This window comes from Phascolarctos cinereus, unplaced genomic scaffold (genome assembly GCF_003287225.1).
Source record: "Phascolarctos cinereus isolate Bilbo 61053 unplaced genomic scaffold, phaCin_HiC Scaffold_4;HRSCAF=312, whole genome shotgun sequence".
Classification (NCBI taxonomy): Eukaryota; Metazoa; Chordata; class Mammalia; order Diprotodontia; family Phascolarctidae; genus Phascolarctos; species Phascolarctos cinereus.
The window spans coordinates 373,118,680-373,138,724 of NW_027555847.1; the positions used below are offsets into that span (position 1 = coordinate 373,118,680).

General features: G+C 41.8%; 1 protein-coding gene across 1 annotated transcript in view; it reads left to right on the forward strand.

Annotated features, from left to right (window-relative positions):
• MYO5B (myosin VB) overlaps positions 1-20,045 on the forward strand; it is a 536,371-nt gene that overhangs the window by 354,246 nt on the left and 162,080 nt on the right. Inside the window, exons 13-14 of the mRNA XM_020972319.2 lie at positions 12,394-12,516; positions 14,116-14,199. Of these exons, the coding sequence (XP_020827978.1) occupies positions 12,394-12,516; positions 14,116-14,199 (207 nt within the window). The remainder of the gene's footprint in view (positions 1-12,393; positions 12,517-14,115; positions 14,200-20,045) is intronic.

Sequence of the window (20,045 nt, forward strand, 5' to 3'; positions counted from 1 at the left end):
ATCATCATCACTAATGTTTGTAAAGTGTTGTAAAATTTACAGAGAGCTTTACGTATATCATTTTATCTGTAGCCTTTTTGACATAAATAATGCAGGTATTACTTTCATTTTATGGAAGAGGAAACAGGCTTAAAGAGGTTGGGTGACTTGACCATGGTCACACAATTAGAAGTGTCCAAGGTTGGATTTGAACTCATTCAACTTTTCAGCCCTAGTCTTCTTGACCCTGAGTTGAACAGTCTTATCAGCTATGCTAGGGTGCCTCAGATGGAAAAAGAATTTATTATGTTTTTAAAGTGCTGTGCTAACTTTAAGACAGTAGTGCCAAATATGATGCTGATAATGCCATATGATGATTAGTTAAAAGAACTTAAGATATTTAGGCTAGATAAAAGACTTAGTGGAGATTGGATGGAGGAGAATAGATGGGTGCTGTCTTCAATTATTTATAATGGTATTATGTAGAAAAGAGATCAGACTTGCTCTGTTTGGCCTTACTTTCATAGGTGGGAACTATCTCCTAATATTGTCCCTGTTCATGGTATTCCCTATGAAGGAAAGGCATCCCCAAGACCAGCAGTGAAAAATGGAGTACAGAGGACAGTCTGCCCTAGTTAAGTTCAGTTGTGCTATAAAAGGAAGTAGCCTGTCCTACAAAGAATTGAGTCCACATCCCAACCTCTAGAAAGATTGGGGTGGAGGGAGAAGGGAGCATAGTAGTGGGACAAATCAGGCCCTATAAGAGAAGTGCTGTGCTAATGAAACCAGAGTGTTGTTCAGGGAGCAGTGGCGATAGTGCCCAGGGAGAGAATAAAGATAAGTGAAAAGTTGGGAATGATAAAGAGAACGATTTGCTGGAGAAGATGGGACAGAGAGGGATCAGTTATGCATTTAGTGTCTTTTGTTTTGGTGAGGAGAAGGGCTACCTCATCATGAGAGACAAGGATAAAAAAGGTGATAGTATCAGAAGGGTGATGTGAGATGAGGAGGAGGAGAAAAGAGGGAGCTCTTGGTGAGATAGCTGAAGTCTATGTCAGAAGTGGGAGCTTTTACTTCTGATGAAATCACAGGCTCTCAAAATGTCCCCATCTCTTACTTGGGGATCACAGGGGTTAATAGATGCTCATTGAATTGAACTTAATTGAACCTAGGATGGGATGATACATCCAGTAGGATCTGTGAACAGTTTCAGATGCCCTAAGGCAGAACAGTAGTACCCCTGGGAAATCTGACCTTGGTATCATAGGAATTTGCCAAGTCTTAGCTTCATAGAGCTAAGAAGGACCTCAGAGACCATTTTGTCAAACCCCTTCATTTTCCAGTCATTCTGACTGTCCAAGAGTTCCTCCATATTATTTATTCTTTGCTCCCCACATCTCTTGGTTTTCTGAGTCTGATAGCATTATGTATAGTAAAAAGAAGCTCATGAGCCCTGATTTGGACTTGGTTGCCACTTGGGTTATGTAAAATCAATGGAAATTGAAGAAGCAGCAGTTAATATTATTACAATGTATATTCCCAAGGTTCATAGGGTTTTTATGCATAAAAATATATAAATGGAGAAAAGGTTGCCTTGCCCCCAAGTGCTAAAATCTGCATGGTGCTTAGTTCTTGATCACTGAACCATTAAAACTTTATAAAGCAAATTGTAAGAGCCAGATGTTTTGAGAGATGTTTGCTTTCTATACTTTCGATGCTCAGCACAATAGAAGTAGCTTGATGTAGGGCCAGAAAGCCTCAGTTGTATTTCACTTTCAGCCCAGACTAGTGGAGTGTATTCAGACCAGCTGCCCCATTCTTCCAGCCCTTGGCTTTCTATCTATAAAAAGAGTAATACTGGAACTGCTTGGTCTCCTCCTCTCTGACATGTGGCAGGGCCATCTCCAGTCATCCTTATCTATATCTTACCACTGGACCCAGATGGCTTCGGAGGAGAAAGTGAGGCTGGTGACTTTGCACAGCTCTACCTCACTTAAATCCAATTCACTTGCAAGTCATAGCATCACCTTCCTGATGACATGGTCCTCTTTGACAATGAAAGACAAACAACAAACAGACAGGCATGTGGAGAGAGCCTGCAGGGTGACTGGCTCAAGATTGCTTTACAGCCTGGACGAGATATTTTCTAAGACAAGGCCATTTGCTTGGCTGCAGAAAAACCACCCCTTTTTTTCAGTCAATCAGCAAGCATTTGTTAAATGCTTACTATTACCAGGAGCTGTGCTGGACACCGAGGTTATAAAAACAACTTACATTTTGTAGTTAAGGCATTGTAGACTAACCCAGCAGTGTCAAATTCAAATAGAAACTTGCCCAGTTACACTTTTCACCTGTTTGAGGCTTCACTCAAGACTTTTGTGGATTCCACATTTGATGCCTCTGCTCTAATCCCTCATTTGACAATTCAGGAAAAAAAGGCCCAGATGCTTTACTTGTCCGAATTCACACAGATAGTAAAAGGCAGAATCAGTCTTTAAACCCAGGTACAAGGATTCCAATCCAGAACTCTTTCTATGTATATACAAATAAATAAAAGATATTTTTGTTAATTGGCAGGTAGGAAGCACAAATAACTCAAGGAAGGTGTAGTGGAGATCAGTAAAGGCTCCATGTAGAAGGATGTGCTTAAGCTGGTAATTGAAGGAAGCTGGGTTTCTATGGGCAGCTAGGTGGTAGTCAGGAAGACCTGAGTTCAAATCTGGCCTCAGACACTTAATAGGTGTGTGACTCTGGGCAAGTCACTTAACCTTGTTTTCCTCAGTTTCCTCACTTTTAAAATGAGCTGGAGAAGGAAATGGCAAATGACTCCAGTATCTTTGCCAAGAAAACCCAAATGGGGTCACAAAGAGTGGGACACAACTAAAAAATGACTGAACAACACCAAAGGGATTCTATGAGGCAGAAGTCAGGAGGGAGGGTTTCGCAGGCATGGGGGGCAGACTGTCTTGTCACAGGCACAGAGAAAGGAGATGGAGGGTCATGTGTGAGCAACCACAAGAGAGCCAGTTCAGACGGGGTACAGATGAACGAATGGGAGGAATGTATGATAAAGCCACAAAGACAGGATGGAGTCAAGTTTTGAAGAGCTTTGAATGCCAAACACAGGAGTTTGTCCCCCTTCAGCTTGCTCTCCCCTCTGATTGATTTGGAGGGTTGAAGGGTAAAGTACTAAACTCCTCCTGAAATCTTTACAGAGGGCAGAGATTGGAATTTCAGCTGATGCCTGCTTTGCATCTGCTATCCTGCCTGATTTCAGCCCCACTGAACAAGATGCCCCCATGTCGGTTACTCCCTGATGTCCCCTCCCCTGCCTTCCTGCCTCATTTTGTGTGTCATCTTCCTCCATTTGGTTGTAAGCTCCCTGAGGCCCGGGACTATCTTTCTTTTTCTTGTTTGTATCCCCAATGCTTGGCACAATGCCTGGAACATAGTAGGCACTTAATAAATGTTTACCAAATAGAATTTCAAAGCTATAAAGCCTTTTTTAGTCCTACAGTAGGAACATTTTCAAGCAAGTTCATTTCTGTAGCACATTTTTCCATTCCTGTGTCTCAAAAGTACTTTGTGGAGGCAGGAGGAGAGAGAGAGAGAGAGAGAGAGAGAGAGAGAGAGAGAGAGAGAGAGAGAGAGAGAGAGAGAGAGAGAGAGAGAGAGAGAGAGAGAATATAGATCCTATTGTGCATAATTGGGTACCATGACCCCCATGCAGAAAAGAGACAAAAGTGATACTCAGAGATGGACAGGTGGCACAAAAACAATACATAGGTAGGAGAGGAAAGGTTGATTGGTATATCAAGGAAACAGGGGGCAGGGGAGCATGGGCAGGCTTGAATTTATATCAGTAAAATGGGAAAGAAGGTAGTCTTGAGTTTAGAGAGGGAGGGGAGATGTAACGCAAGTGCAGGAGAAAGCAGCAGATGAGACACCCACCCCACCCCACCCTACCTGTCCCCAGTGAGCTGGCCTCGGAGGTAATGATGGTCCATGGCCAGAAGTAAGAGCGGGAAAATGAGAGGAGTACAGGGAATAGAATATTAAATTTCTTTCTGATTCATGCCACTTCACAAGCTTCTCTCTGTCTCCAGCATTACTAGCCAGACTCAGGCTGGGCTTCTGCAGAACAGAGCTCATTTCTGCTTATCCTCTTGTGCTTGCTCTTTGCCCGAGTCTCCTAATGTTAGAAACCTTTACAAAACATAACTTAGCAGGTAAATTGAATATTGCCAAAAACTAATGAAAAAATATAAAATTTCTTAGGACCTAGGCCTGGAAGAGATCTTGAAGGTCATCTAGTGTCCACACTACTGTTTTATAGATGAAGAAACTGAAGTCCAGTCTAATTAAATAGCTTGCTAATGTCCCAAAAATAGTATCATAACTGGGACTTGAACCCAAGTCCCATGACTTAAAATCCAGGGCTCATCCTACAATTCAGTTCAGTTCATCAAGCATTTGTTAAGCACTGAGTATGTGCCAGGCATTGTCCTTGGCACCAACAGGCTCTGCCCTCAAGGAGCTTACATTCTACTGGGGGCTCACATTTTCCTTAATGAATATAAATGTGTTTTAGACAAGTGACCTTTTTTTTTCCCTTTTGGATTAGACAACTTTGTCTAATGCTCTCCATTACCACATGTTCCTGAGGGTTTAGTGGAGGCTATGAATATCTTTACTATCTACACCAAATTTCCAAAGGGGCCCATGACACAAAAGCAGTTAAGAACCCCTGTCTTAGAGAAATTTGTGGGGCTTTGACAGGTTAAGGGACTTTCCCACTCTCTCCTCCCAAGTTTCTCAATGTTACTCTCTCCTGGTTCTCTTTCTACCTGTCTGACAAGTCTCTTTTGTGGGGCATTATCCTAATTATGTCTATTAACCATGGTTGTCCACCAAGGAACTCTCTTGAACTCTCATCTCGCTGTATACGATTTTGCTTGATTATCTCATCAGCTTCCACAGATTCAATTATTAAGTCTGTGAAGATGATTCTCAAAATTATTTGTCCAGCCCTAACTTTTCTCCTGACCTCCGCTTCATATTTCCAACTGTTTATTAAACATCTTTAATTGGAAAAAAAAATATCTTTACTATCACGTATCAGGAACAGTGTTCACCATGACCAAAATGGTGAAGCAGAGAAATTTTATCTTTGAAATCCTGCCACTTTTCTCTTACTTCTCTTTCCCTTTGATAAATCCTTCCCCAGGAGCTCTATGTCACTGTACCAGCTTCTGGCTTCTCAATGTTCCCCAATAGAACACTCTGGTGACCTCAGATGTTTCTTTGTGTTCAACCTTTTTTCCCTCTTTCCTTTTTCTCCTCAAAAGAGTCTGTCCTGTTTCCCAGAGGTTCCATGCCTAACAAAGGTTTAGGCCTTATTTTCTTTCCCTCAGATTCCTACTTATAGGAAGCTAATGAATTAATTTGCCATTGTCATATGATGATTTCGAGAAAGACCATCTAGTCAAATCCCTTCATTTTATGAAGGAAAGACACAGAGACCTGAAGAGGTTAAATAACTTGGCAAAGGTAACAAGGTAGTGAAAGACAGGGGCAGAATTTGAATCCAGGTCCTCTGACTTCAAATCCAGTACTCTTTCTGTAGTGTGTAACTGATGTAGTGATAGGTTAGTCATATAGTCATTGTGAAAAGAACTTCCTGAAAACAATGCCTTAAACCAGAAAATTAACTTGAATGGTAAAATTTCAGCCACAGTGGAAGGCTATTTTAGCTCTTTTAGGACAGATTGACCCAAATCACAGTATAAAACTGGCCTGCCAGGAACATAGGAGCAGATAAGGGAAATTATAAAGAAATGACAGGAGGAGAGATGGTCCTCACAGCTGTGAACTCTAGACCACCTCTGTGAGGTTGGCGTTACTCTCCCATAGTTTGGCTCCCCGTCGAGTATGGCAGCCCCACTGTCTTCCCTGCCATCCCTCTCTCCCTGGACTGTTTATTTAGAAGCATCAGCATTGTAGAGATGTTGTTCCCCTCCTTCCAGGCACAGCTTGCCACAAACCATTCTCTGCATCCTTTAGTTCTTTCTTAACCACCATCCCTGTAGTTGGATATACTCTCTTCCCTTCTCCATCTTGACCCATTGGTGAATCAGCTGAACTCTACTCTCTCCTCTTCTCCTGAGATCTTTGTTGCCCCAATATCCTTTCATCAATCATGTGCTGGCAAGCCCTGCTCAGCCTTGGATTACTCCTATCCTCCATTTGCCTTTGTTCTTACTCACATACTACTGAATGAAGCTACAGAAAATCTGTTGACTGGGTTCTCTACAAATTTGTTTTTATAACCCTAACTGGACCTTTACTATGATAAGACAGACCTTTTGTACATCCCTAATTGACATACTATCCCAGTCTTCTCAGGGGTTCTTCCAAACCTTTTTATCCATTCTCAAAAATTCTGTGGTCTCCCTCTCTGCACCCTCTTAGCTGAGAACTGTGTCTCATATTTCACTGATAAAACCACAGCCTTTTGCTGAGAGTTGTCCCTTATCCCCTCCTCCTTGTTTCACATCACTTAGATACCTTTGCAACTATCTCCTCCTGCTCCCCTCTGTCACATAGTGAGGTAGCCCTTCTCCTTGCCAAGGTAAACCTGTCTCTGCGCACAAGTGATCCTATTCCATCCCGTCTTCTCCAGCAGATTGCCCCTCTATTACCCCGCCTCTTTCACTTATCTCTATTCTCTCCCTGTCTACTGGTTGCTTCCTACATGCAGATGTGCCCATGTCTCTCCTGTCCTCAAAAACAACTCCCTTGATCCATTCATCTCTCTTGTCTATCATCTCATATATCTCTTCTCTCTTTTGTGGCTAAATTACTTGAGGAGGCCATCTACAGCTGGTACCTCCACTTCCTCTTCTCTTAATTCTCTGCATTCTGGCTTATGACCCCATCATTGAACTGAAACCACTCTGTCCAAAGTTACTAATTGCTAAATCTATTGTCTTTTTCTCAATCTATCCTTCTCAAGCTCTCTGAAGTCTTTGACACTGTCGATCACCCCCTTCTCCTTGATATTTTCTTTAGGTTTTTGTGGCTTTACTCTATCCTATGTCTTTCCTACCTGTTTCACCCCCACCTTTCAGTCTTCTTTCCTGGATCTTCATTCAGATCATGCCGGTTAATTGTGTCCTCCTAGGCTGTGCCCTGGGCCCTTTTGTCTTCTCCCTCTATACTATTTTCTTCGGTGATCACATCAACTCTCATGGATTCAATCATCTCTGCTCATAATTTCTAGACCTATTTATTCAGCCCTAACCTCTCTTTTGCCCTCCAGTCTCACTCTTCAGCTGACCGTTGGACATCTTGAACTGAATATCCCATAGACATCTTAAACTCAAAATGTCCAAAACTCAAGCCATTATCTTTCCCTCCAAACACTCTCCTCTTCCAAACTTTGCTATTGTTTTTTAGGTCCATCTTCCCAGTCACTCAGACTCACAGCCTAGGTATTGTCCTCATCTCCATCTGTTTCACCCCCTTCCCCCATATCTAGTCTATTGCAAAGGCCTTTCAATCTTCCCTTTGTAGCATCTCTCACATACGTTCTTTTCTCTCCTCTGACACTGTCACCACCCCGGTACCCTCAATGCCTCATGTCTGGACTATTGAAGTAGCCTGCTGCTGGGTCTCCCTGCCTCAAGTCTCCCTACTCCTGTCCATCCTCCAATAAGTTGTCAAATTGATATTTCTAAAGTTCGTGTCTGACTATGTCACACTTCATCCCTCAATAAGTAACCTCTAATGATACCTTGTCACTTCCAGGATTAAAGATAAAACCCTCTGTGTGTTCAAAAGTTGTCATGCCTGGCTACGAAGTCATGCTATTGCATTGAGTCCTGGCCCTTGAGTAAGGCAGACCTGAGTTCATATCTGAGTTCAGACACTGGACAAGTCATTTAATCTCTTTGCCTCCGTTTTCTCAACTGTAAAATGGGGGTAATAAGCAGCACTCTATCTCTCAGGGTGGTTATGAGGTTCAAATGAGAGAATATTTGTAAAGCACTTAGCACAGTGCCTGGAATATAGTAGGTTCTATATAAATGCCTATTACCCCCTCTTTTTTTCTGGCACATAGTAGGGTCTTTATAAATGCTTATTTCCTTCTCTTTTCCTTCCCCTCCTAACTTTTTTACTTCTTATACCTTACTTCCCTCCAGGAGCACTTTGCAATCCAGTGACACTGGCCTCCTTTCTCTTTCTTGCACAAGACTCCATCTCCCACCTTCAAGGATGTTCTCTGGTTGTCTTCCATGCCTGGAATGCTCTCCTTCCTCATCTCTGCCTCCTAGAATCTCTGGCTTCCTTCAAGTTGCAGCTAGAGGAAGTTTTTCCTAATCCCGCTTAATATTAATGATCTCCCTCTGTTGATTATCCCCAGTGTATCCTGTCTGTATTTGCTTTCCGTGTTATCTCCCCATTAGACTGTGACTTTGATTACAAGGCCTGCATTTTGCCTTTCTTATTACCTCCAGCACTTAGCACATAGTAGGCACCTCATAAATTCTTGTTGACTGATTGACTAACAAACCCATCAGTTGTGGTTGATTGCAGAGGACTTTGGCTTTACAGATCCTAGCCAGAGATCTTGGACCTTAAAATGTTAGAGCTTTGAAAGTGTCCAACTCTTTAATTTTTCAAATCAGGAAGCCTAGGCCTAGTGAGGTCAAGTGAGCTGCCAGATTTATGTGGAGAATAAGTCATAGTGGCAGGATTTAAACCCTCTAATCTTGACTCCAAATTGAAGGCTCTTTCTACTCTACCTTGCCCCCTCTTCCCTCACCCCATCCATATCTACTAGTGTTTGAGCCAATGTTGTAAGATCAGGCTTCTGAATCCTGCCTGCCTTTCTCCAACTATTTCTCTGAAGATTGTTTCAGATTAAGATCCAGGGTATAGAAGTCAAGATACAGGCGCCTCCACAAAGCTGACTCTGGATTTCTTCTTTTTTTTTTTTAAATTACACTCAGCTTCATCTTTGAGAACTCCTGCTATCCAAGGTGTTGGATTTGTTTAAGTTTAGGACCTGGCTCTTTGCCCTAACGCCTATCTTCTCTCTCTTCGTGCAAAAGAACATTTTCCACTTGCCCCACTTTTTATGGTTCCCTCTTAAAATCTCAGCTGCTCTCTTTTCTCATGAAGAAGAGAAATATCCTTGAACTGAGGGTTAAGTCTAAAAAGGTCTCCTGCCTTGTGAGGGAAGGGGGAATTCTTGCAGGTTACTACAGTGGAAGAAGACAAGATCTTCCTGTCAGTTGTCAATCTCCCTTTGTCAGCCTGCTCATTGCATTCAGGAGACACTTGGGCGCTCTGGCCTGGATTGTTGGTCTCCTCCAAGATGGTGTTATAGTCCAACAAAATTCACACTAAATGGAACGAAGGCCAATGTGGTTTAGTGAAAAGTCAGAACAATGGACTATTTCTTGAAGAAATCCAGCGGCAAAGTTAGTGTCAATAATTGCATATCATATAGCTGTTTAACTGGGCTGCTTATAGAAGTCACATCTTCTCTCCTGTCCTCTCTTTTGAACCAAATTCTACCAGTTCAAGGCTCCTCCCGGGTTCTAACTCATTCAGGAAGCCATCAGTGACTATCCGTACCACCTGAGTAGACGCGCTTTAGTTAGTACTTCCTGATATACTGCTGGGGTAGGGTTGATTTGGACTCCACCCTCAATACATGTCATTTCCTGCCCCCCAACTTAAAAACATGAGAAGCTGCTTGGTTATAGGGTCTGTACCTTCTTCTTTTCTCTTTTTGATGCTTAGCACAAGACTAGATATATTGTGGGTATTCAAAAAATATTTGTTAAATTGAATTAGGTTGAGCAACGTATATAGTTTGGGGCTTTTCAAGTATTTGAAAAGTGTCTCTTAAGAAGATAAGCATGCTTTTGGTAACCTCTTCACCATGATTGATTTGCCCATCAGATTCCATCTTCAGAGTTCAATTCCACATATTCTTGTCTGAATTAAAATTCAGAATTAATTAAGTAACTTGTAATTGGGAACTAAATTGAATCCTTATTAATAGGTGTACTGCAGACCTGTCTGATTAACACAATAGGAGTGTAAGAGAGCCTCCACACTGGGGAAGTCATCATAGGGTATATTAGTGGTGTCTGTAGTATTAATTGCAGTGCAAAGTGATTTTCAGCATTTTGGAACAAGTTGTGAAGACATGATAAGTGTCTACCCAGGGAAAATTTTTTTTTAAACCGTCAAAGTAGGGACTTGGTGCCAAGGTTAAAGGAAGATGACTGAGGGGCAGCAGCACTGACTGACTAAACAGAACATTGCATTGGGCAGGACAGTCTGTTCCTTAAGCCATTCTGGTGAGTTGAAATTTTACCATATTGTCAATAAACTTGATGAGAAGTCATTGTCACTGGTAAAATGTTACCTTGCCCTGTGGGGAGACTAACTCAACAACTGGGTTTTCTATAAATTATCATCAAGGGCCTGTTTATAGCTTTTCTTTTCCCTGAACTCATATGTGTGATGTCCTGAGAACAACTTTAAGAGGAAGTAGAGAGGAATCAAATCTATCAGTCATTCAGCAGGGATTGATTGAATATACCAGGACCAGAAAGCCCAGGATGCTGAATGCAATGTTGGGCCTTCCCTAGAATAGAACTCCTTATCAAGTCATGGACCCTATCACTTCAGTCTGTTGAGGTCTATAGACCTCTTCTAAGAATGATGTTTTAAAATGCATAAAGTGGGGGGCAGCTAGGTGGCGCAGTGGATGGAGCTTTGGCCTTGGAGTCAGGAGGACCTGAGTTCAAATCCGCCCTCAGACATTTGACACAGATACTACCTGTGTGACCCTGGGCAAGTCACTTAACCCGAATTGCCTAAAAATAAAATAAAATGCATAAAGTGAAATACATAAGATTGGAAAGGAAACCAATCACATTAAAATACACTTATCCAAATAAATTCATGAATCTTAAAGTAAGAAGCCCAGCTTTCTGATTTATTGGAGGAAACATCACACACACACACACACACAGACCCCCCACAAGATTGATACAAGTATCCAATTTAAAGATTGAAAATTTTGTGATGGAGATTTTTAAGTGACAAGGTTGCAGAAGAAGCACTGGATTTTGTATTGTCAGACTTTCAGACTTGGATTCAAATCCCAGCTCTGCGACTTAATGCCTGTGTGGGCAATTAGTTTAGCCTCTCTGAACCTCACTTCTTTGAAAGAAACAAAAAGAGGAAGTGAGATTTGAGTATCTAACATAGTAGATAGAGTACTGAACTTGAAGTTAGGAACACATGGGTTCAAATCTTGACTCAAAGACTTAGTAACTATATGATCTTGGACAAGTCACTTAAACTTTTAGGTTTTTCATCTATAAAATGAGGGGGCTGGATTTGTTAACCCCTCAAATCTTTTCTAGCTCTAAATCTAGGATTATAAATTCTGTAGGTCAGAGGGAAAGGAATTTAGTGAAATATGGTGTAGTTAGGAATAATTTATTTGGTATTGCCTCAGACAGACTGAGATCTGGAAAAGACCTTGGTTTAAAAAGGCCAAGGTCACCCACTACATCCTGAGCCATTGCCAGTCTTCTTGACTTTTGTCCTGCCACTGGACTTCCATGACTCTCGAGGAGAAAATGAGGCTGATGACTTTGCTCAGCTCCACCTCACTTAAATCCAATTCATATGCAAGTCAAGACATCATCCATGATATCATTGGCCTTCTTCAAGAATGAAAGATGGGGGAAGCTAGGTGGCGCAGTGGATAGAGCACCAGCCCTGAAGTCAGAGTTCAAATCCCACCTCAAACCAAACATTTGACACTTACTAGCTGTGTGACCCTGGGCAAGTCACCTAACCCAAATTGCCTTAGAAGAATGAAAGATGAACAACAACAACAATTGGGGGAGGTGAGGCTCCAACTGAGCCTTGAAGACAAGATAAAATATGGATGGGGCAGAGTATTCTAGGTGAGGAGAATAACATGAATGCAATTAGGTAGGAGGAAACGAGCATGGGGCAATGAGGAGGCTGGTCTGATGATAGCAGAGGGGCATGTTCTTTGTTGTTAAATGGATTGTGTTTTCCCTGTATTGGCATCTCTTTTTCCAGTTCCCAGCTAACAGATTCAGAACTAATTCTTCTCTGAATATCACAGCTCCTGGGGATACCTATAGGAGCCTGGCGCACCGGAAGCTCTAGGTCGATCCTTTGGGGCCAGAGCTTTTGTGCCTATATACTTCTATAGTTAAGTTGTTCAACAGAGCCCAGGATTTTTTTGTGCTCCCAGTGAATCTGACCTTGCAGAGTGACTGACTAATCCTCTCTTTGCCCTTTACTTTCCCTAACAAAGCTCTTCGTTCTATGATTCTATAGGTTCCCAAAGGCACAGACCAGAATTGGGCTCAAAAATTGTATGACCGGCATTCCAGCAGCCAGCATTTCCAGAAACCCAGAATGTCCAATACCTCCTTCATTGTCCTTCATTTTGCAGATAAGGTGAGTGTTCTCTTTGGAGGCCTGAATACCAAGCAAACTCCTACCCTGTGGGCCTGTGAGCTGAACTCTTCCTTTTAATTTGATTAGTTTGAATGTTTCCTGTGAAGTTTTTTAGTTTATCTTCCTCCTTGTCCTATGCATCTGCCTTACCCTACTAGACTATTCCTGAAATGTAATCCAATATATAAATACTCCTTTATAAGGTTGGTACTGGGAGATAGGACTTATACTTGCTTAAATGTTTCAGAAGGACTTATTTTACCTGTGAGAGGTGTGTGTGTGTGTGTGTGTGTGTGTGTGTGTGTGTGTGTATCTATCTCTATGTATAGAAACATACATAAGATAGGAATAGGACCTATGATGTCATTGGTATAGGGAACTCCCAAGTGAAAAAAACTCCCTCTACCAGTGCATGTTTGAACCTTCTCTGCAAGCTTATACAATCTTGGGGCACTAAGAGATTTGACTGACTTGCCCAGGGTCATACAGTCAGTATGTATCAGAGGCAAGACTAGAACCCAGCTCTTCCTGGCTTTGAGACTGATTCTCTGTTTGCTTATTCATACAACCTCTCATACGTATACATAGTTCATGTAATCATAATCCACATCTAATTATGTGGAATCATTTCTATTACTTCTGTCGCAGTGGCATGCTTAGGCAGAAGGGCTATGGTTCATTCTCCAGAAGTCTTTACTAAAGTGGCATAATGAAAACCATGCATTCTTTCTTGGAAGCTGTGCCTTCAGTAGTGCATGGGCTCTGGAAGATTCTACCAAGGTGAAAAGGCTTCAAGTATGGGCCTAGCTATGATTTAAGGACCAGCTTAACTAAATTAAAGAGGTTCATCACCGAACAGTTGGCTACCAAGTGTTAAGGGCACCCCTGAACATGTCTTTTTGAGTTACCGTATTTTCAAGTTGTGATAGTTTTTGATTAACATAAGAGATTAATTTTTTTTTGGCAAGCTAGCCATTAACACTATTTCCTATGGAAGAAACAGTACTAATTTTGGGGAAATCACACATCCAAGAACTAAGACATCAGAGTTCATTCCCAGCAGATGTCTATAGTTCTAGTTACATTAAATAGTGATATGTTCCTAAAAAGATGGGCAGAAAAAACTTTTTGTAAATGGTTTCCTATTTTAAATACTAGAAGAAGTTGCCATTTAAAGAAATTTTATAAAGTCATTTTGTAAAATAAGTGATTGCTTCTAATCAATATTTTGTGTAATTTCTAATTTTCACATGTTTCTTGTGAAATGACCCCAAGTCGTGGCTACTTTAGCACTTTGCTCTAGAGTGCCTTGTGTATTGCGTTGGACCACAGTCTCATCAGACCATTGCAGTTTGCTTAAAGTGAGGCACAGCCAATGTGGGATTCCTTCCTCTTTTTTCTCCCTGTTTATACCTACTTAGGAAAATGTCATGAAGTTGAAGTTTTTGGCTTTCTTGCTTCCCAAACCAGTACACTTCTCACTCTCTCATGCTGTCTCGTGTAATAGTTTCTGAAGACTCTGCAAGTTAACATGGGGCTGCTCTGGGCTGAAGCTCTGACTACTGACTTTTTTTTCCTGCTGCATTGCGCTATATATAGGTGGAGTACCACTCTGATGGATTTCTGGAGAAAAATAGAGACACGGTGTATGAAGAACAAATCAACATCCTGAAGGCCAGCAAGGTAAAAAAAAAAAGGGGAGGAGATGGTCCTGAGTTAATAGTTTCTATGGGCTGAAGGTTTGAGAAATAACAAAATAAAAACATCTATAGATAGAGCTAGGGCACTACTTAATAGAGAACCTACATATGGTTGTCACCCTGGAAGAAGAGAAGGTTGTGTGGGAGCAGCAAAGGCTGCTACCAACACTAGCACTTCCCTTTACCACGTAATCCCCACTTCTGATTGCTAAGAAGTTGGAATATGGGGGGAGTATAGGTGGGGGGAGTGGATTACCATATGGATGGGCGGCCACTGAACAGGAGAGGAAGCAAGCGAATGAGCAGACAGGGAGAAAGATAACAGCATGAGAAATGAACTGAGGAGGAACAGAGAACACCCAATTCATCTAAGGCTTGTCCAAGCCCTGTCCCTGACATCCTGAATTCTGACATAAGATGGTTCTATCCCTTCTAAAACAGATAACCATAGTCCTTATCATTTGCTTTGCAATGATGCTTTGTGAGAGTCAGAGCTTAGGAAAAATTGAAACTGATGCTCATGTAACAATTCTCTGTTTCTCCAAACTTTGTCCATGAACTCTGTTGGTTTCTTCTTTCCTCTGCATACATATAGCAGGTAGCAAACATTGTGCCCATTTTACAGGTAGAAAAAATTTCAGAGGATATTTTTCATTATCTTAACAAAGTTGAATAATCTAAGTAAGCACAGAACCCACGTCTTTCTACCCTTCTACCCTCCTGCCCTTAGCTTCCTATGCTAGACAATGATGTTTCCATCATAGATGATGCTGGGTAAAGATAAGAAAAGGAGAAGACAGAATCCTTGTCCTCAAAAACTTACAAGCTTCACAAAGAAAAAGTAACAAAAAATGATGTAAGTGTCCAATATGTGACATCAACAAAAAATACTATCGGGATTGAGAAAACAGGCACTTTAGGCTAGAGCAACCAAGGGAGGTTTTACAGGGAAAGCACTTGAGCCAGGCTATGAAGAGCAGAAAATAACTCTAACGATGTTTTAAGTTACAAAAGTATTTTTCCTCATTCTATAAATAAAAGTAATATTATACCAATTTCATGGCTCAGGAAACTGAAGCTAAGAGAGACTGTGCTTTTGTCCAGAGCCATACAACTAAGTGACATGCTTGACCCTTGATTTTCCTGATAAGTGATAGAGAAATGGAGATGGTATTCTAGGTCAAGGAGGGAGTGTATAGGGTAGAAACAATAGCTTAAATATTGATGTGTATGTAGGAACAAATATATTATATTTGGAGGCTGGAGCGGGGAAGAGATTAATAGAATGAATTATGTCTCTTAGTGAAATGGGGGAATAATGGTTCAAGACTCTAGTGAATTATCTTGTTCAATCCTTTCATTTTACTAATGAGGGAACTGATATTCACAGAACCAGATTTCCAATTTTGGGCTCTCTTACTTCCCAAATCAATATGCTTCTCCCTATTTCATTCTACCTCTAGTGGTAGCTTCTGAAGACTCCACAAAAAGTTTTGCTTAAGTCTTTGTTTATCCTTCTTTAATCAACCAATTAATTAATAAACATTTATTAAGCATCTACTACACATTAGGCACTGTGCTAAGTGCTGGGGATACAAAAAGAGGTAAAGAGTCCCTGCCCTCAGGGAGCTTATGGTCTAATGGGAGAGACCTTAGCAAGCAACTCTATGCAAAACAAGCTATATACAGGATAAATAGGAGATAATTAGCAGAGGGAAGGCTTAAGGCAGCAGTCTTGTGTAAACTGGAGGCCTTTGTTAAATGATTTCTCTCTACTATCATCCCATCAAAAGATACTTCTTTTTTCTTCTTCTACTACTTTCACTTCCTTCCTCTCCTATCAGTGGTCAAATTTGTCAGCAATATTCAAGGCACCAGAGTCAGGGAGGGCCGAGGTGGAGATGACCCTGGACTCTCAATGCCTGTACTACCAGAGGTCCTACTCTACCAGGTCCAACAAAGCTGTCAGGGCATGAGGACTTAAATGAGCATCTCTTGTATAAGGGCCAGCCCAAGTAAGCGTGGAGATACTCATCACCAAGTTGTCCTCCGAGTGCCAACCAAAGTATACCAGGGTCATCATTTGTTTTGGTGGAGGGAAAACCCATGCTGACAAAATTACTGGTTCTGAAAGTGTCAGAGTTACATATACAAGATACTCTGGGGGATATAAAGAAGTATAAAACTTGAGAGGAATGGAGGAGTTGGGCATGTTTCAGGTAAGAGCAGTGGTATAAGCCAAGGCACAGAAGCACAAAAGAGCAGTGTGAGTAGACCAGCCTAGCTGAAGCTAAGACTTCACAGAGCAAGTGATGAGGTTGGAAAGGTAAGTTGGAGTCAGATTGTGAGCTGCTCAGCTAAAAGGTGCGGACCTGGTCTTATGGCTAGTGGGGACCACTAACAGTCTTGTATCCATGAAATGCTGTTGTCCTTAGTTCTTTTTGTGTTTTGGGCCCCTTTGACAGTCTGTCAGAATAATATTTTTAAAAGCATAAAATAAAATATAAAATATTACAAAGGAAACCAGTTATAATCAAATACAGTTATCAATATATTATAATAGGTTCAGGGACCCTGAGTTAAAAACACTGGCTTTAGAGTATTCTGGCTGTGGTTTGTGGGGGTGGGGTGGGAGAAAGTAGACTGGGCACAGGGAAAGCAGCTAGGAAGCTATTGAAGTTACTAATTAATAACTGGGGACTTTGGTTGGAGAAAAAGGTGGGATATGTTCCTAAAGAGAAGTACAGGTTTCAGATTTTCACCTTTGACTGGCAGGAAGAATATTTCCACCTTGTTGATACTGGCCTCTATAGAGAAGATCCTTAGGATTCAGAAAGAGTTGCGGCAGGGGGTCTTACAGAGAAGCAGCAAAAGTAAAAAAATAAATGATGAATACAAGAAGATGGGCTCCAGAGAAATCAGTCAGCTTCTTCTCAGGATAAGTGATACTAAACATACAGTAGGAGACATTACACTGGAGAAATGCACAGTTAATTTCACTTGATATGGGGTGAGGGAGGAGGGGAACCCCACTAATCACAGGAGGATTTAAAGCTCAATGGTCCCTGTTGATTGATGCACTCCCTGGGACTGGGAATCCTTTCAGGCAGAATCTGGTGGATTCTGCTGAAGCATAGGCCTTCTTAAACTGGCTCCTGAGATCAGAACCTCAAGGATTAATTATGACCCAGACAAGCTTTGCTTTGTGTGATTATACTGAGCTGTTTTTTCTCCAGCATCATTTCAGGATCCTGGGAAGGCCTAGGCTGCAGGTTCCTAGGTTTCAAGGATTTTGTGCATAATAAGGCTCTCCACAAAAAAAGGAAGGAAAGGAGAGGAGAGGATTGACCATGTAGCTGGGATCTTTTACAAATCACAGGAGTAAGAGAGAAATGGGAGACAGTGTTACAAATAACCGGGATTACTTCACATCTCATTGTCCTGTGTTGTCTCCTCCAAGCACTGAGGGATGGAAGCATTTCATGTAGTCATGACGGGCAGCAGGGAATACAGTCCAGGTCCTAGAGCAGAGAGTGGGTCAGCAGCCTTAAGACCACCAGCAGAGCTAAGCCAGGGATACTGGGAGTAGTGAGTGACAGGCTTTCCTAAGAGAGAAGAGAAAGAGGGAAGAGAACAGTTTCTTTCTGCTAATCCCATTCACTATGAAATTGCCCTCACTTCTTCTCTCCTACTCTCCTGCTATTTAAATCATACCGCTAAGCAAAGTGAAATGGAAAGACATATAGACATAGACTCAAAAGTTGTTCAGTTATATCTGACTCTTTGGGACCCCATTTGAAGTTTTCTTGGCAGAGATACTGGAGTGATTTGCCATCTCCTTCTTCAGCCGATTTTATAGATGAGGAAGCTGAGGCAAGCAGGGTTAAGTGACTTGCCCAAGGTCATGCAGCTAGTAAATGCCTGAGGCCAGATTTGAACTCTGGGAGATGAGTGTTCCAGACTCCAGGCCCAGTGCTCTGTTACGCCATCTGGATGCCCTCAGACGCAAAAGACCTAGGTTCAAATCCTTGTTCCAATGCTCAATATTTGTGTAGCTGGATGATGGTATTTTAATTTTATTAAAATTTTGGTTGATGATATATTCTTACCACAGTTAGAATAAGAAATGGAAACTAAGTCCGGATCTGCCAAATTCTATATCCTTCCACTATTAAAAATTTTAAAAAGCCAGAGCATTTTATTGTTTGATATCTCTGGCCAGTGGAGAGGAGTTCTTTAATTCCACCCTTCAGTGACCCTGTGATTTAATCTCTGTGGGCATTGGTTTCACTGATACAGATCACAGCTCCTTTGTAACTTAATAGATGGTCTTCAGGAATTGCTATGGCTGATTAATTCATCCCCCGTCATGGCCATGGTTGCAGGCCAAAAAAGAGAATTTTTAAAAGGTTGGAATGGTCTTAGAGGGGAATGATACCTTTAGTCAGAAGGACAGAATGGGGGTTGTTGAACTGGAGTTTTGATGAGGTAAGAAAGTTGGGTACGATATGCTGAGAGGCATATTTAGGTTCAAAGTAAGGAGAAACTCCCTCCCAGGGAAAGTAGTTTCATAGACCCGGAAGGTGGTGCCTTCCTTTTCAAATAGAGGCTTTGTGATGCCTCAGCAGTGCCATGTCAGAGAGAATTCCTGATCACATGTAGATTGGAATGGATAGATGGTCACTGAGTTCCTTCCAACTCTGAGTGTCTATCATTCTGTGACCATAAAATAATGGAACTAGTGTTTTCACAAATTCACCAAACTACACATAGGCCTTGTTTCCCTTAGCTCAGTCTTCTTGGAGAGCTCTTTAGAAATTGCCTTCAGAGCCAGGTCATGAGTCACTCAAGGAAATTGAGTCTCACTTCTTTTTAGTTGCCATGGTGCATCAGGCCTGGAGTTAGGAGGACCGGAGTTCAAATTCAGCCTCAGACATTTACTAGCTGTATGACCCTGGGCAAGTCATTTAACCCTGTTTGCCTCAGTTTCCTTATCTGTAAAATAAGCTGGAGAAGGAAATGGAAATGATACTCTAGTATCTTTGCCAAGAAAACCCCAAATGGGGTCACGAAGAGTCAGATACAACTGAAACGACTCAGCACCTCATCTGATGAAAATTATATGTAGGAATAATAATTTCTAAATTATACACACAAGTAATTCAACAGGTTTCAGTTTAGTTCTGAATCTGTGAGTTCACTGGTGTAGGGAACACTGCTCACTCAATCAGTTCAGACCGGCGCCTTCTCTGCCTCTGAGTCTCGGTGAATTTCTTGGGCCACAGAAGGTGGACGATGACTTGTCCAGTATCATGTAGATAGTGTGCTTCACAGGCAGGATTTGAACGTGATTCTTCTTGATTACCGAAGCCAGCTGTCTTTCCTCTCTGCCATAGCCTGTCTATTCAACAAGGACGCAGTAAAACTCAGAATTCTAGCTACCGTCTTCCTTCCTGCCTAAGCCTTCTTCCTGACCTGGGGACTCCCAGCTACTCAGGCAGTCTCTTACAGGCTCTAGCAGGTAGAAGATACGGCATCAGCAGGTGCTGGATTCCCCTTTAGAATGGAGCTGCAGGCCTAGAATTCTTCAGGTCACCCAGATCTGTACTTCTTCAAGGGATAGAGGGGTTCCTTTTTTTGAGGAACTGTAGTACAGAGGAAAAAGCTCTGGCACTGGAATCAAAGGACATGGATTCGAATGCTGCTTCGGATGACACTTTTAGTACCTGTGTGACCTTGCATAAGTTGCAAGGCCCTCTCTGGTCCTTACTTTCTTGATTTGTAAGATGAAAGCATTGGGACAGATGGCCTCTGACATACCTTCTAGCT